The 16,660-nt window shown below is 35.9% G+C and overlaps 1 protein-coding gene and 1 long non-coding RNA gene across 3 annotated transcripts; one reads left to right on the top strand and one right to left on the bottom strand.

The window, feature by feature from the left end:
- Window positions 1–225: 225 nt before the first annotated feature.
- Window positions 226–16,124, bottom strand: LOC149896036 (uncharacterized). Of its 2 annotated transcripts, none has more exons than XR_016458403.1 (3): window positions 15,644–16,124; window positions 1,008–1,132; window positions 226–374 (listed from the first exon to the last, which is right to left on the bottom strand). It is a non-coding gene; the product is annotated as an uncharacterized LOC149896036 (long non-coding RNA). The 2 variants fall into 2 exon arrangements; XR_016458404.1 differs by lacking the exon at window positions 15,644–16,124 and adding an exon at window positions 1,170–1,675 and having other exon boundaries at window positions 1,008–1,088.
- On the top strand, window positions 7,811–12,093 carry LOC149896037 (uncharacterized). The gene is made up of 7 exons (XM_090118399.1): window positions 7,811–7,989; window positions 8,502–8,718; window positions 8,961–9,131; window positions 9,761–9,853; window positions 10,290–10,385; window positions 10,842–10,932; window positions 11,939–12,093. Exons 1-7 carry the CDS (start codon window positions 7,811–7,813, stop codon window positions 12,091–12,093), a joined length of 1,002 nt encoding a protein of 333 aa, XP_089974525.1.
- Window positions 16,125–16,660: the final 536 nt, after the last annotated feature.

The raw sequence follows: 16,660 nt of genomic DNA on the forward strand, positions 1-16,660 counted from the left end.
ACTTCACTACATACTATAAAACAAAGTCGCTTTCTCTGTCCCTATGTCCCTATGCCCCTTTGTATGCTTAAATCTTTAAAACTACAAATTAAAACGACATATTGTTTAAATATAATATTATTTCAATAAATATCCGCAAAAGTACATAGTTACATATATCCAATCGTTAAAATTTAAATCATAATATTTTCCACATAATACTGCACAATGCTCCACTTGTCTATGGTACTAATCGCTACAAGTCTATGCTCTATTGTTCCATGTTACATAGACTACAGTCAGGGCATCGGCGCGTCGGTCGTCGACCCCGACGGCCATTTTTTTCAGTTAAAGGATAACTCGCTCTGGTTTTTGACCTGGACCTGGAACACGACCTGTGAACATTTAAAATTAATTTCTTAATTCACTTAAAAAAAGACTTATACAAAATACTCAATCAAATTAACACCTTATCTCGTTGCAATAATGTTCAAATTCATATCGCTCATTACCAAACTCTGCCTAATATAACATAGGTATGTAGGCATAGTTTATCCTTAGACAATTTTTAAACGTGATTGTTAGTCTAGTTCTTCATTGGTTTAGATAAAGCTTACGACAAAATATCGAATACGTTGTAGGATAGATTGGTTGTTTGTATTGAATAGACTCGAAAAGAACTGAAGCGATTATAATGTTTTTTGAAAGGTAAATTATTAAAAAGTAACATAAGCTATTTTTTATTTCGTTTTATCCTGGGTCAGCTCGGGCAGCACCGCTTGGGACGAGCTGCTAGTCAATTAACTACATACTCGTAATTTAAAACAAAGTCGCTTTCTCGTTCCCTATGTAGGTACCTAACTATGTATGCTTACATCTTTAAAACGGGTTTTGATGCAATTTTATTTAAAAGAAAGAGTGATTGAAGAGAAAGGTTTAAATACATATGTATAATTTATTAGCTTTTAGACACAGCAGGCGCAGCCGCGGGCGGAAAGCTAGTTCGTATATATAGAAAAGTGCCACACCTAGAGCGGGACCTCGACAGGCGAGTCGAGTGCCTGCAGCGGGGCTCCTCTTCCTCCTCCTTCACTTTGAACAGCATGTCCCTGTATTGGTACATGAAGTAGATGATCGTCAACAGTGCTGCCACCTACAGAAAATTGTAAAGTTATAACATGTATACCTACATTACCATCTGTGCGCAGTGCGCTTCAGTGCTCCTCTCCTGTTGGTTTTAGCGTGATTATATAGGTATTGATAAAGATTAGCTTTTGTCCGCGGCTATGTTCGCGTTCGAATTATAATTTACTAGCGGTCCGCCCCGGCTTCGCCCGTGGTACATATTTCGCAATAAAAAGTGGCCTATGTCCTTTCTCGGGTATCAAAATATCTCTATACCAAATCTCATGCAAATTGGTTCAGTAGTTAAGGCGTGATTGAGTAACAGACAGACAGACAGAGTTACTTTCGCATTTATAATATAAGTATGGATGTGCTATTTATTAAATAGGTTTGAAGTTGGTGCCGAACATTAAGCACTTAGTATTAAGCCCGTGCACCGACATCAAACCTTTTTAATAAATAGCACATATAAATAATATGTAGTAAATAATAATGTCAAATCTTTTTTATTTCTTACTTTTCCGTTTTTGAAGTCGGTTGTTTTTAACGCAGTTATTTTTATTAGTGAATATTAAGCTTTCCGTGCGATTAGAGCTTTTTATGAAAATTAAGCTCTCCGTGCGATTAGAGATTTTTGTGAAAATTAAGCTCTCCGTGCGATTAGAGCTTTTTGTAAAAATTAAGCTTTCCGTTCGATTAGAGCTTTCAATGAAAATTAAGCTCTACGTGCGATTATAGCTTTTTTGAAAATTAAGCCTCCATGCGATTAGAGCTTTTTGTGAAAATTAAGCTTTCCATGCGATTAGAGCTTTTTGTGAAAATTAAGTTCTCCGTGCGATTAGAGCTTTTGTGAAAATTAAACTCTCCGTGTGATTAGAGCTTTTTGTGAAAATTAAGCTCTCCGTGCGATTAAGAGCTTTTTTGTGAAAATTTAGCTTTCCGTGCGAATAGAGCTTTTTGTGAAAATTAAGCTCTCCGTGCGATTAGAGCTTTTTGTGAAAATTAAGCTCTCCATGCGATTAGAGCTTTTTGTGAAAATTAAGCTCTCCGTGCGATTAGTTTTTTGTGAAAATTAAGCTCTCCGTGCGATTAGAGCTTTTTTGTGAAAATTTAGCTTTCCGTGCAAATAGAGCTTTTTGTGAAAATTAAGCTCTCCGTGCGATAAGAGCTTTTTGTGAAAATTAACTCTCCGTGCGATTAGAGCTTTTTATGAAAATTAAGCTTTCCGTGCGATTAGTTTTTTGTGAAAATTAAGCTCTCCGTGCGTTGAGAGCTTTTTGTGAAAATAAAGCTCTCCGTGCAATGAGTTTTTTGTGAAAATTAAGCTCTCCGTGCGATTAGAGCTTTTTGTGAAAATTAAGCTCTCCATGCGATTAGAGCTTTTTGTGAAAATTAAGCTCTCCATGCAATTAGAGCTTTTTGTGAAAATTAAGCTCTCCATGCGATTAGAGCTTTATGTGAAAATTAAGCTCTCCGTGTGATTAGAGCTTTTTGTGAAAATTAAGCTCTCCATGCGATTAGAGCTTTTTGTGAAAATTAAGCTCTCCGTACGATTAGAGCTTTTTGTGAAAATTAAGCTCTCCGTGCGATTAGAGCTTTTTGTGAAAATTAAGCTCTCCGTGCGATTAGAGCTTTTTGTGAAAATTAAGCTCCGTGTGATTAGAGCCTTTAATGAAAATTAAGCTCTCCATGCGATTAGTTTTTAGTGAATATTAAGCTTTCCGTGCGATTAGAGCTTTTTATGAAAATTAAGCTCTCCGTGTGATTAGAGCTTCTTGTGAAAATTAAGCTCTCTGTGTGATTAGAGCTTCTTGTGAAAATTAAGCTTTCCGTGCGATTAGAGCTTTTTATGAAAATTAAGCTCTCCATGCGATTAGAGCTTTTTTGTGAAAATTAAGCTCTCCGTGCGATTAGAGCTTTTAGTGAAAATTAAACTTTCCGTGCGATTAGAGCTTTTTGCGAAAATTAAGCTCTCCGTGCGATTAGAGCTTTTTGTGAAAATTAAGCTTTGCGTGCGATTAAAGCTTTTTGCGAAAATTAAGCCCTCCGTGCGATGAGAGTTTTTTGTGAAAATTAAGCTCTCCGTGCGATTAGAGCTTTTTTGTGAAAATCGTGCGATTAGAGCCTTGAATGAAAATTAAGCTCTCCATGCGATTTTATGCGGTTATCAATTCGGCCGGTATATTTTTTTTTATGCATGTTCACCGATTACTCCGAGGTTTCTGAACCGATTTACGTGATTCTTTTTTTGTTCGATGCGGGATGGTGTCGAATTAGTCCCATAAATTTTTTTTTCGGATAGGCCCAGTAGTTTTTATTTTATGAGCATTTTTGTCTGTACTCGATGACTAAGTTGATATGTAGCAAGTAACTTTGATTCACTTCCCGGTAACCGATTGAGCTGAAATTTTGTATACGTATGTAAATTTGAAAGGGATGAAACATTATCATGACATGAAGCTGATTTGATGATGGAATCGGAAGGTGGCCATAGGAACTCAGTAATATATTGACTCAACTTTATCGAGTTTGGGCTCGTTTGATTCGTGTTGAAAAATACACTAAAAAGTATTAAATAAAAATAACTGCGTTAAAAACAACCGACTTCAAAAACGGAAAAGTAAGAAATAAAAAAGATTTGATATTATTAACTACTACATAATAATATTATTGTACATATTTCGCAATAAAAAGTGGCCTATGTCCTTTCTCGGGTATCAAAATATCTCTATACCAAATTTCATGCAAATTGGTTCAGTAGTTAAGGCGTGATTGAGTAACAGACAGACAGACAGAGTTACTTTCGCATTTATAATATTAGTATGGATTAAAAAGTAAGAAAGAGTTAGAAACGAGTAACAAACGTTTAGAAGAGTTGAATGACAAAAAAAAATTACTATCAGCATTATTTTTTAATGAAAAGAAAGAGTTAATTATTGCGGTGTTAGATAGCCCATTTATTGAGGAAGACTATACTATAGCTAGAATCATCACGCTATTACCAATTTATAGGAGCGGAGCGATGCGGGTGAAACCGCGGAGCACAGTTAGTATTTTTTATTCTTTCAGACGAATTCATCTCAGAATATACCTACATAACAATTAACAATACATTTTCGCTTACAATAACGATGATGATATCTATATAAATATCCAAACTAATATTATAAATGCGAAAGTAACTCTGTCTGTCTGTCTGTTACTCAATCACGCCTAAACTACTGAACTAATTTGCGTATATGCGATATTTTGATACCCGAGAAAGGACATAGGCTACCTTTTATTGCGAAATATGTACCACGGGCGAAGCCGGGGCGGACCTCTAGTGATCTATATAATATCGTAAAAGTCTAATGGTCTCTATTATTCAACAATTAGGGGATATTAGATTACATAGAGCGATACCCAGTTTAATGGGTTCACCATTAACTAAAGGAAAGTATTAATAGGTATGTATATCATCGATTTAAAATTGACTAGATAAGCCGAATGCAATTTAATTCGTTTTTAATAGTAGTAATATAAAAAAGAGTAAAGTTTCTTACGTGTATTTACTTTTTTCTAACCGATTTCACTAAGTTGACAATTTAACCTTTGGAACTTGTAAGGGTACTTTAAACCTTTCCACCAAAGATTTGCTATGTAGCTATGCTACGAAAATGTGATAGCTCTGCTATGAAACTATGTAACCGTTTCCACCAATGCTAAGCCACGTAGCGGTGCGAGGAAGATGCGCAGCTCGAGCTATGCGATGTATCGATAGTAGGCGCCCTGAAGGCTGAACATAGCACGCATCCATAGCACACATCCATAGCACGCATCCTTCCCTAAAATAACGCACTTCTCGGCACAAATTAAAATTCCACCCTCACCACCTGGATGCATGGCGGTCTACCACAGTCCGCTTTTCTCGGTATTTTTTACCGAGAACAACGACCTTGTGGAACGATTTACCATCTTCTGTGTTCCCAAATGGATTTGACGGGGAAACCTTCAAGAAAAGGGCATATTTATTTCTCAAAGGATGCTTATGGGCGGCGGGCATCATTTTCCATCAGGTGACCCGCCTGCTCGTTTGCCCGCTTTAACGATAAAAAAAAATTCCACCAGTGCGTACGTTATGTGCATTAATGAATATACATAATTGGTTGATTACAAACGAATCCACAGCAACGTAGCATAGCATATCTCTGGTGGAAAAGCCTCCCTACAATCTCTCACTCACCCTAACTACAAAAAATTATATTTTCTTATTACCGTTGTAACAATCCTTCCTGCTAATATTATAAATGCGAAAGTTCTTGAGGATGTATGTGTATGAATTTTTGTTACTCTTTTACGCAAAGACTAAATTAAACCGATTACAATGAAATTTAGCACACACATAGAGGGTAACTTGGATTAACTCATAGGATAGAAATAAATCCCGGAAATACCACGGGAAAGGGAACTAAGATTTTCATTGAAAACGCGGGCGAAGCCGCGGGCGGAAAGCTACTATTATAATTCTTCACATTACTTCAAGAATACAGTACTTACATACTACATTTTTTTATAACGTGCTTTAAATATCTCATTTAGATATCTAGATTTTTAATTCTATGTCGTAATAAAAGGACTTCTATTAATCTCTTTGTTTATTTTATTACTAACTAGATTTTGTCCAAATCAACAGTCGATTTTGAAATAACTAATGAACTAGTTTTTGTTATACTTTAATCCCGAAATGACGTATACCACAGACTAATAAATTAATAATAATATACTACGTATACAACGTATACGTTTCCAAGACTTTGAAGATACACTTAAGTATTTATTAATATTTAATTATTTAGTATTTATTAATTACATAGTGATATTTGTAAGCCAAATTACTAGGTTAAAAAAAGTTATTTTACTATCTGTTTCCTTTTGTATTATCTATGGTCAACATTATAAGCGGGTATATGTTATTGATAGAAAAATTATTACCGTAGAAAGACTCCCACTACGATTATGAGGGTCGAGCTTAGATCATTAAGTAATGGATAACACTCGCAGGCGTTTCCCCTTTTGCTGAGGTATAAGATTATTCGAATCGAAAAATCTTATGCTTTCATAAAAAATACTTGCGTAATCGATTACAAACACTCTGCGTATTCGTAAAACATCGAAAGGACGTCTGCGAGTGCTCCGCTAAAAATGCCGTTTTGCACTGTCAAGTCTTGCAGAAGCAATTCAAACATGTCGAATATTAAAAAAGATGGAATAACCTTTAATTTGTGTATATTTTTTTATTTTTTAACGTACATTTCTAATTAAATGCAATTTCTAATAATCGTCGATGTATCGTTTAGCGATATGATCAAGACAAATAATCGAGTCATGTTTCGAGAGAGAAAGAGACGAGACTATCATGGAAAGAAAATATACAAATTTAATCTTTATCTACTAAGAGAGAAAGTTGAATTTAAAACGCGATAATGAACCGCATTCCTTACGAGACTATCTTTTAAAGAAATACAAATTTAATCTTTATGGTCTAAGTTATAAAATTGAATTTAGAACGCGATATTGAACCACACTCCCCACGAGACAACTTGGAATGAAATACAAATTTAATCTTTATGAACTTAGGGATAGAGTTGAATTTAAAAACTCGTCACTTAAAAGGTCGTAAATTTTTACGACTTTCGTGACACAAATTATTTTTGTGAATGTGTGATTGTGTTTCAATAGTGTGAGTTGCCCTCCCCGCACCAAAATCAGCAGAAAGTTTAGTTAGAACATTTGCCAGCGTACTCCATCCATTACTTAATGATCTAAGGGGTCGAGGGACCTAGTTTTATTGTATTTATATCGAGAGGAAATGTTCTATATAAACAAGGCACTATGTTGTATGTATGCATTTAATATTATGTAGGTGCTAGCTTTCCGCCCGCGGCTTCGCCCGCGTTTTCAGAGAAAAACCCGTTCCCGTAGGATTTCCGGGATAAAACCTATCCTATGTCCTTTCTCGGGTATCAAAATATATCTATACCAAATTTCATGCAAATTGGTTCAGTAGTTCAGGCGTGATTGAGTAACAGACAGACAGACAGAGTTACTTTCGCATTTATAATATTAGTATGGATTATTACATTGTATTATTGCATTATTACAGTTTTACGTAAATTCCGGCTTATGAAATGGCAAAGCATAAAACAGAACGAACCGCAATATTAAGTTGTCTTACGCGAATGAAGTCGATCACCGATTCGAGCAGGAAATCCATCGCCTTCCTATACTCTATGTACACCAAATTTTGCGAAGAGACCACGCTACATGGCTTGAAGCATACTGTCACTAAGAATTTTCACTTCATCGAAAGGTGCACTGAACGAGAGTTTTTGTTAATAGTTAAATTAAAATAAATTATATAAAAATTCACATTTCTCCAATTTTACATTGTGAAATTGTTTGACATTTGTCAAAGGCCGGTATTCTTTTTTTGAATTTAACGTACAATGAACCATAGACTAAAATGTTTTGGAGTTAAATTCAAAAGAAGTTTAATTATTACATTGCTTATAATAAAATTATTAATTGATTATGCCTATATTTAATAACAAAGTCGCTTCCTATCTGTCTGTCCCTATGTGTACTACGCAACACATTTTGATTCTCTTCTTCAGTCTTTTAAAATTTATTTTTCACATCTAGATTACTATGGTTCGCGCTAACAATGATTGCGTTTACGGGGGCAGTGTATTGCGCCCTCAGTCAATTGACAAGGTACAACTCGGAGCCTGTAGTGGTCTCCTTGCAGAGGGACTACCGTCGATGGTCCACCGCGTTTCCAGCTGTCACAGCCTGTCTGCTGGAACGAGTGGATCAGGATAAGGCGAGGGCATTCATACAGAGGTATATTTGAGTTCTAATGTTACACTGTCATGGCTACTCGGTTAATGATATAAGAGATAATATTAAGCGAGGATGTAGGTGAAGATTAACGGCAAAAGAGGCACTGTTTTATCTTAAAAAATAATCTTCGGTTGGTATCTACCTAAGGTATCTACATATTCGCTTTAAACGAGAATCTAACTTGTCGACTTTGACTCCGTGGATTTTTCTTGTGATCGCATTAGAAATATAATTTCCGAGTTTGTCATGTTCAGTAATAAGGGTGCTTTTCCACCAATTATGTGCGAGCATGAGTAGCGAGGAATGTGTTTGTGTTTTGTCCTGAAAAAATATTTTAAAATTTCAACTTCAGACTAAATGAAGCGAAATGATTGGTTTTTGTGGTTTTTACAATCACATTCCTCGCTATACAATACACATCCTCGCACATTATTTGGGTTTGCCAATTTCTAGAATACAAAATTCAGTGCATTTAATGCAACACGTCAAAGCTTCAGAACCAAAATTTTCAGGTATTGGAATATAACCGAAGACTCGGATTCCGAAAAGTTTCTATATTACCAAGAATTCGTAACTCTGATCGCGGAGATATCTTTCCGCACTAATCTTCAGAACTTCTGGAAGTACCAAGGTGATGATATCTTGAACAAAATAGACTTGCTACAGCTGGCTATAAGTGTACACCCTGACTTTCCAATAAAAGTAACTGTTTCGCAAAGTAATTTGGAGGTAGGTATGCAAAACAGGATTTTATGTAGTAAAAAAATTAATCAAGAGGTGTGTTTTAGATCATAATTGTCGTGAGAATGTCAGTATTATGTTTTATTCCGACAAAGACTCCGTGTCGAAACAAACGTAATATAACTTCCACGCTAATATATATTTTTTTTTATTATCGCAAATAAATGCAATTTGTACACGCGGCAGAACGACAAAATGGCTTATAACGACTAGATCTTTGTATTTTGCAGGTAAAATGGATCACAGTGATGACAGAAGAGGGTCTCTGCATGACGTTTAACTCGGAATATGCCCAGTATCAGCAAGTTAGTGACGCTCCGTGGCAGACTCAGGCTCTGATGAAGTGTCACTATCACAGCGAGTTCTGTTTCGTGAAGATTGACGCTGAGAGCGGTGTTAGGGTGATTATTCTTATTTTTACTTTATTCAGTTTTGTCTAATCATTCTTATTATTATGGGAGTCGATTGGCTTGAAATTGTGGAGCATACTAGGTTATAGAAGAGAAGGGCCTTCTAACACAGGTTAACTTCGACGTGTGGCACTCGGGGACTGCCGCGGTAAAGCTATTTCATGCTATGCCTTCAAACCACACCTCCGCCAGTCAGAGTGGGGAGCGTGAGGTTTTTTCGTTACGGAATTTCTCGATTCGGTCCCCGCGCTCAAGTCCCGCGATAGAAGTTATGCAATAGTTTAATAAACGATTTTTATTTATTTATGCTATTGTGTTTCGTACGATGAGTGGGGGAGCCGCAGATCTGGCCCAGTAGACAAAGTAACAATTACAAAACGATAACGAAGTTAGAAATCGCAAAAATGTATGGGATTGACATACGCCGCGTTAGATCACGTGGTCTATCTAATGTCAATCCCATACATTTTTGCGATTTCTAACTTCGTTATCGTTTTGTAATTGTTACTTTGTCTAAGGCCCCTGTTTCCTTCGTAGATTAGTATAATATTATGTTACGTAACGACATTATAGAATGTGTCTGTCAATAAAATAAAATCTTCGAAATAATGTTTTTGCAGTATTTCATCCATTCGCCGTACGAAATAGCAACAGCTATATCAAATCCTACGGGGGAAATATATCCCGGTGATGAGTTGAACACAGAATTCAAGGTACCTATTTTATTACGATTTAATTTATATAATATACTAGATTTCCGCCCGCGGCTTCACCCGCGCTGTCAAAGAAAAACCCGCATAATTCCCGTTCCCGTGGGATTTCCGGGAATGTGTCATTTTCCCCGGATAAAGAGTAGCCTATGTCCTTTCTCGGGTATCAAAATATCTCTATACCAAATTTCATGAAAATTGGTTCAGTAGTTTAGGCGTGATTGAATAACAGAAAAACACACAGAGTTACTTTCGCATTTATAATATTAAGTATGGAGTAGTAGTTCTTAGTAACCAAACATTTTCATCAGTTAATCCCAGATACTTATGATGCCGTGAATATTCTATTGACTGTTTGCAAAATTGCCTAAAACACGTATATTTAATAAAGGTACATACATAAGCTTAGTTTTAAACACAGCTGCCAAATAATTTATAGGTAGTGGAGATAGAAGCCGCAGATAGTATTAAAAGTTTGAGACCTGAACAAAGAAGATGCAAATATCCTGACGAATGGCTTGGAGATTCTATAAAGGTAGTTGCTAAAATATTTGAAAAAATAAAATTATCTAGAGAAATCGTATTTAAGTACCCTATTTCTTCAGGAGAAGGTACGGTGGCTGATAGACAATACAATACATAATATATTATAAACAAGTGGTTTACCGGCTGTTTAGTTTAGTTTTAAAAGTAAAAAAAAAAGACGAGTGGCACTCGGGGACTGCCGCGGTAAAGCTATTGCATGCTATGCCTTCAAGCCACACCTCCGAGCCCGTCGGAGTGGGGAGCGTGAGGTTTTTTCGTTACGGAATTTCTCGATTCGGTCCCCGCGCTCAAGGCCCGCGATAGAAGCTAACTTACAGTGACTCCACTGTGTTCCATCGAGCCCCTTTCAATGACCACGACCAAGCTCGGGTATTGTGGGAAATTAGAATTTTGTACGAACGTAATATGTATGTACTTACCTGTATGTACGTTTTCTTTATTTCAGGCGTATAGTTTCGGTTTATGTCAAATGAATTGCCGGACCAAAATGGCGGTTATGTTTTGTGGATGCCGACCATATTTTCACGTAAAAGGAGGTGAGAAATTATAAAATGTAATTCCTTCAATTATTGGGTATCAAGAAGTACAAGAAATTTACGAATTACGATCAAAGTACGGTCCTTTACTTGAATAACAGTGTTAAGGCCAGTCGTTAAAAATTAGAGCATTTATTTATATAGAAAGTAGATTAAAAAAAAAAATCTTCAGAGATGGAAAATAATTTGGAAAATCCAAAAGTGCACGCCTCATAATTTTTTTTAAATAAATATTTATTAATTATTATTTTTGTTTATTTAATAACAATTAAACCACATCGAATCAGACCCTGAAAAATGAAAGGGTTCTATTCCTGAGCATACTCAAGCGTAAGAGAAAAAAAAAGACTCGATTAGTAAAGTATTTCGGTCGCTATCGTGTTAACAAGAAAAAGGATCCGCACATACAGACACACGGACGTCCAAGACAGAACTTTTTTAAACTGTTTTTTAACTAGTTTAAATAACAAAAATGACATCAAAAATATCATGAACGTTAAAAATAGTGTTTTTTCTTAATATGTGTGTGTATGTATTATCTTACAAGTGCAATGTATGATACATAAAGACATTTTAAGTTTGAAAAATCAGATGTTTTGCGCGAAGTGACAGTAGTACCCACCTCAACGCTTCGCTTATGAGGCGTGCAATATGAAATTTACGAATATTATAATGTCTCTATTTTTCATGAAGGCTACAAATTACAAAATACACGTAACAATACCTAGCTAACTACAAATATGTGACCTCTGTACTACGAAATTAGAGTATGGACAATGAAAATTTACATAAATCCTCATTTTCCACCACAAAAAAAACTATAGTGACAGTTTGCAACGACTGTCAAAAATTTTAAAGTTATCCGTCACCTGTAAATTTGAAAATAGGATTTTGCGTAAACGATTTTATTAAAATTTGATGTATTAATTAATTCGGATAAGCTACAGTTGTATAAAGGACACAGACGCGCGCTGTACTAAGATAAATTATTATTTTTAAAAACAAGATGGCGACGTGTGCGATACAGACGGGATGGCGTGCATCGGTAGAAATGTTGAGATACTCGTCAATTTGCCGAAAAATCTCGCCAAATGCTCCTGTATTCCTCAGTGTGCCGAACTCAACTATTACTCACATACAAAGAAGGTCACTGTCCAGTAAGTTAATTATATATTTATGGAAAATGTTTAAAATAATATTATATGCGTATGTACAATTGTACAATTATAAGAAAACCGTGTTAAAACGATTACAAATTAATTGCAATTGCAAAACCTACCTGAATTCCTTAATTAAAACGTTCTTTATTACTGTGAGTATTACCTGAGGTTTGGATAGTGAATATACTGTTAGACGTAACTTTTGATTTAACATTTTTGTGGATGAATAGTGGTAAAACTGTACATTATAGGGCGTGGAATTTGGGGGTAGTGGGGGGTGGAGAGAGGGGGGGGTGGGTACTAGGAACTTCCCCTGTAAAGGGGGGGGCGCGAAAATTAATAGTTTTCGAGATATTTACAAATTAAGTTTTGGTCCGCCTAAAGCAAAGGGGGCGCAAAGTAAGGACTTAGAAAATTTTTGATCTAAAGTGAAAATTGTATAGGAATCATAAAATACATAATTTTTATTCAAAACGCTAAAATAAGCATGTTTTATAAAAAAAACTTTTTCTCTAAAATATAAAATGGCCGAGATATTCGCCCTCAAAGATTGATGATAAAACCTAACCTAACCTTTTCCCTATCTCCTCATGTCTTTTTTATATTGTCTCAGACACTGCCTTAGCTCCGGCGCTACGGGAAGTGCAGCCCTTCCGCCCTTGCGTGACAAAGCACGGTCGCCCGTACTCCACTTCGCAGCTTCAGCTTATTGGTCGCCTTCGGCGACCAGCCTCAGCCGCTCCGCTCCGCACGGCTCCCGAGCTTTGTCACGGCGGGCGAGGGCTGCTCTCCCTGCGCGCCTCCGGCTTTTTACATACACTCTAGGGGTAGGGCAGACAAGACCACGTGGAATTCGGGGTTGACAGCTTCGGTTCTGTGGCAAGTCTTATGATAATGCAATGCTTATTTTAGCGTAACGTTTTTTAGCTAGATTCGGACTTTCGCAGCTTAATATTGAATACATAATATTCCATCATTGAAAAAATTTACATTTTACAATCCGTCATGTATCTTGGTAATTATCAAGTTTAGAGAAAAGTTGCCCCAACAAAACATGCTTTTATTAGCGTAATCTTTACGATAAAACAATAATAAATAGGTGTTATAATGATACCAACTCCATCAAAAATTTTCTAAGTCCTGCGCCCCCTTTGCTTTAGGTATTTTTTTCCAGTTCCACATTGATCTGAAGCAATTAATATTAATTATTACTTTACAATAATATTTTTCAATACTAGTAATATTGCATTAGCTCTTTGATTTGAAATATGACAGATTTAATGTAATAGACATTAGTATGACCTGTAGTTTTTTTTTTTGTTTGAGTGGGAATCGCCCTAAAGTCGCTTCTGGCACTCGCCGGCCGCTGCCGCGGCACGCTCGCTTCGCTCGCTCGGCTCGTGCGGCAGTTCAAATGTTAACCTAACACGCTCGTCGCTTCGCTCCTCGCTACCTATTTGTATGCTAAAAGTAAAAGTTTAATAGTTTTGTACAGTTTTAGGGCTTAACACGAGTACGCACGAAACGATCTCGACTGAAAGGCAGCAAACGAACGGTAACTGAAAATGACGTCGTTATTGTTTTGTTCCACGGTACAAAGCGATGGATGGCACGGTACAAAGCAATACAATTAATATTGGACAGCGCTAGTCGTCCGCTAAACGGATGAATAAAATAAATTAGTCGTCCGATTACCGGATGAATAAAATAATTTAATCGTCCGATAACATCTATTTATCTATATAGTTATGTTATCGGGGTTTCTTTAGAGAACTGCCGCACGTATTATAGGTTTTTTGTGGGGGGAGGAGGGCACACGTAGGTATTTGATTTTTTTTTGCGCGTCGACGGAGCCCCGCTTCGTGGGGCTCCTATTTCTGTGTAGTTTTTTTTTAAAGAAACCTAACCTAACCTAACCTAACGGCTAACCTAACCTAAACTAGATTTTTTTTTTGCGCGTCGACGGAGCCCCGCTTCGCGGGGCTCCTATTTCTGTGTAGTTTTTTTTTTTAAGAAACCTAACCTAACCTAACCTAACGGCTAACCTAACCTAACCTAACTTGATTTTTTTTTGCGCGTCGACGGAGCCCCGCTTCGCGGGGCTCCTATTTCTGTGTAGTTTTTTTTTAAGAAACCTAACCTAACCTAACCTAAAGGCTAACCTAACCTAAACCTAACCTAACGAATTGAGGGTGAATATCTCCGCCATTTTTGATTTTAGAGAAAAGTTGTTCGTATAAAACATGCTTATATTAGCGTTATCTTTACGATAAAACAATAATAAATAGGTGTTAAAATGACACCAACTCCCTCAAAAGTCCTGCGCCCCCTTTGCTTTAGTCCAACCCAACTAGCTTTAGTGTTAAAAGGTTATCTAGTAATCCGAATAATCGGACGACTAATTTATTTTATTCATCCGTTTAGCGGACGACTAGACACTTCGATTAATATTTTTGTTAAATTATAAATTGCGAATATTAATAATTTTATTTTATTTAATCTATTTTACAAAAACTATACTTAATAATAATTATTTTTAATGTTGTTGTTAAAAAATATACAAATTTCATAAATAAAATTTAAATTATAATATTTTTTTTGTTAGATAGAAATGTTTTACCTGAAATGAAACGCGTTTGACAATCGCTGTAGGTCAATTTGACACTGTCATAACAGTAAGTTCGCGTTTCAAAGATAAAATGGAGTAAAATTTTCCGATTTTCAAAAATTCGTGACTCAAAAACAAAAAGTTTTCGCGCTGTGAAATTTCAGATTTAGGTTCCATAGGACAATAGCTAACCACAAAAAAAATTACGACTCTCAACTCCACGCCCTATAATGTACAGTTTAGCCTGAATAGTTGTCATTATTTCTTGTCTGAACATGCTTAGCTGTCGAGTGTCGAATACTATTAAAAGCCGCTTTCCTTTGACTTGTGAGTTGTGGCGCATTCATACGAATCGTGCCTAGGAGCTCGGACGTTGTTTATACGACGTTTGACCCAACTACCCTCACTTAGTTAATAGTCCGTAGTCGTTGACTAGCTGTGACTTGTGAACTGCCTACATCAATTAGGCAGCTGTGTAGAATCGCAGTACATTCTTATTACATTTCAAACTTATATTTGACCCAGCCCCGCGTGTTTTCTATAATACATATTCTTCTTGGTTGTTAATCACCTATAGTTATTCGCACGAATATGTAAATGCACCCTAAGAGTAAGTTGAAGTAATGTGTTGTTAAGCGCCGTCACTTACCCGCACTTTAATTACTTCTGTTTTAAGACGTCTTCTTGGTATGCCATAGCCCATGTGTTAGTAAATAAGTCCCAAAAAAATTAGCTGATCATAAACATTTTATTTATTTATACATGAACGAGACGGAAGAAGAGCAAGGGGCGATCGTCAAATTCACGCTAATGCCGCCAAAGTTTCGGCTGCACAGAGACGTCATCTTTAGTTTGGACGATTTGATTGGTTCGTTCTTGCTGTGTGTGTGTGTGTGTACTGTCCAATATGCATGTATACTGTTTATGTTCATTACTTACGTACTTAGCTTTTCGAATGTTTTCCTTTTCTATCCACAATTTCCTTTTTCCAACTACAAAATTCTCAGTTTCCTACTTTGGTCCCTGGTGTTTAATCAGTGCTTGATCAGCTCCACAATCCCCTTTGCACATCTTTATTCCACCTTCAATCCGTGTGGTATTGTTTAATCCATTGAAAGCTAAAATTACAGAATCACGATATTCTACTCAGTAGCTTCTACTAGTTAACATATTGTTCTAAAGTCCATTTTATTTGTAATATTTTCATTGTGTCAAATTTATTACAATATCTCTTGATTTTCATTCACACCATAAAATGATATCAATGTATGTATGGTACAAATAGTTGCTTGTCTTACGCTTGTATTTTTTCACTGTAAAAAATGAGTCCAAAGCCTATTTCATCAATAGCTTTGTATGATTTCATATGGTTACTGATTTTCTAAGGTATTTTTAATCTGTGAATTGTTTTTCTTTAGCATCTCTCGGCGGCACAACAGCGCTCTTCGTTGGTGCAAGCGTGCTGACAGTTGTGGAGACGGCTCTTTTTATTATTCGATACACTATATCCTGTTTAATGGATAAACGCCATCAAAATACTTTAGATTTTAAACATTAAACATATGTATAGTTTTATGGGAATGTAGACGCATTATACTTTTCACAATAGGCATAAAAATAAATAATATTATATCCATATTATCACTCTATAATGTGTACCTAGTTATATTGTACACCTTACTTTTTTATATAATTCACCTTGACGAGATAATTCATAAATATTTTGTTAATACAAAATACTTTATGTTATCCCTAAATTACTTTGAGACTAAGTAAAAAAACAGCAAAAATGAACAGAATTATCCTGAACCACTGTCGATGCGTTAAAAAATCTAGTAAGTTATATTATTATAATGATAATATTTGTAAAAAATGTATACACAAATTCAATACAATTAATTCAGCGCAATAACAAAATAAATAGCATCCAGAAACTTAAAAAGTGAAAAGTAGGTACCTA

The sequence above is a fragment of the Colias eurytheme genome, chromosome 29, assembly GCF_061535395.1.
Source record: "Colias eurytheme isolate Ceu_HAF_F1 chromosome 29, ilColEury1 Martin Lab GWU primary, whole genome shotgun sequence".
Taxonomy (NCBI): domain Eukaryota; kingdom Metazoa; phylum Arthropoda; class Insecta; order Lepidoptera; family Pieridae; genus Colias; species Colias eurytheme.

Bases quoted from the DNA above. Each gene is read 5' to 3' on its own strand.
- LOC149896037 (XM_090118399.1), top strand. From the start codon at position 7,811: ATGATTGCGTTTACGGGGGCAGTGTATTGCGCCCTCAGTCAATTGACA. The intron at 9,132-9,760 runs GTGATTATTCTT...ATGTTTTTGCAG, and splicing joins ACGCTGAGAGCGGTGTTAGG to TATTTCATCCATTCGCCGTA. The intron at 10,386-10,841 runs GTAGTTGCTAAA...TCTTTATTTCAG, and splicing joins GGCTTGGAGATTCTATAAAG to GCGTATAGTTTCGGTTTATG.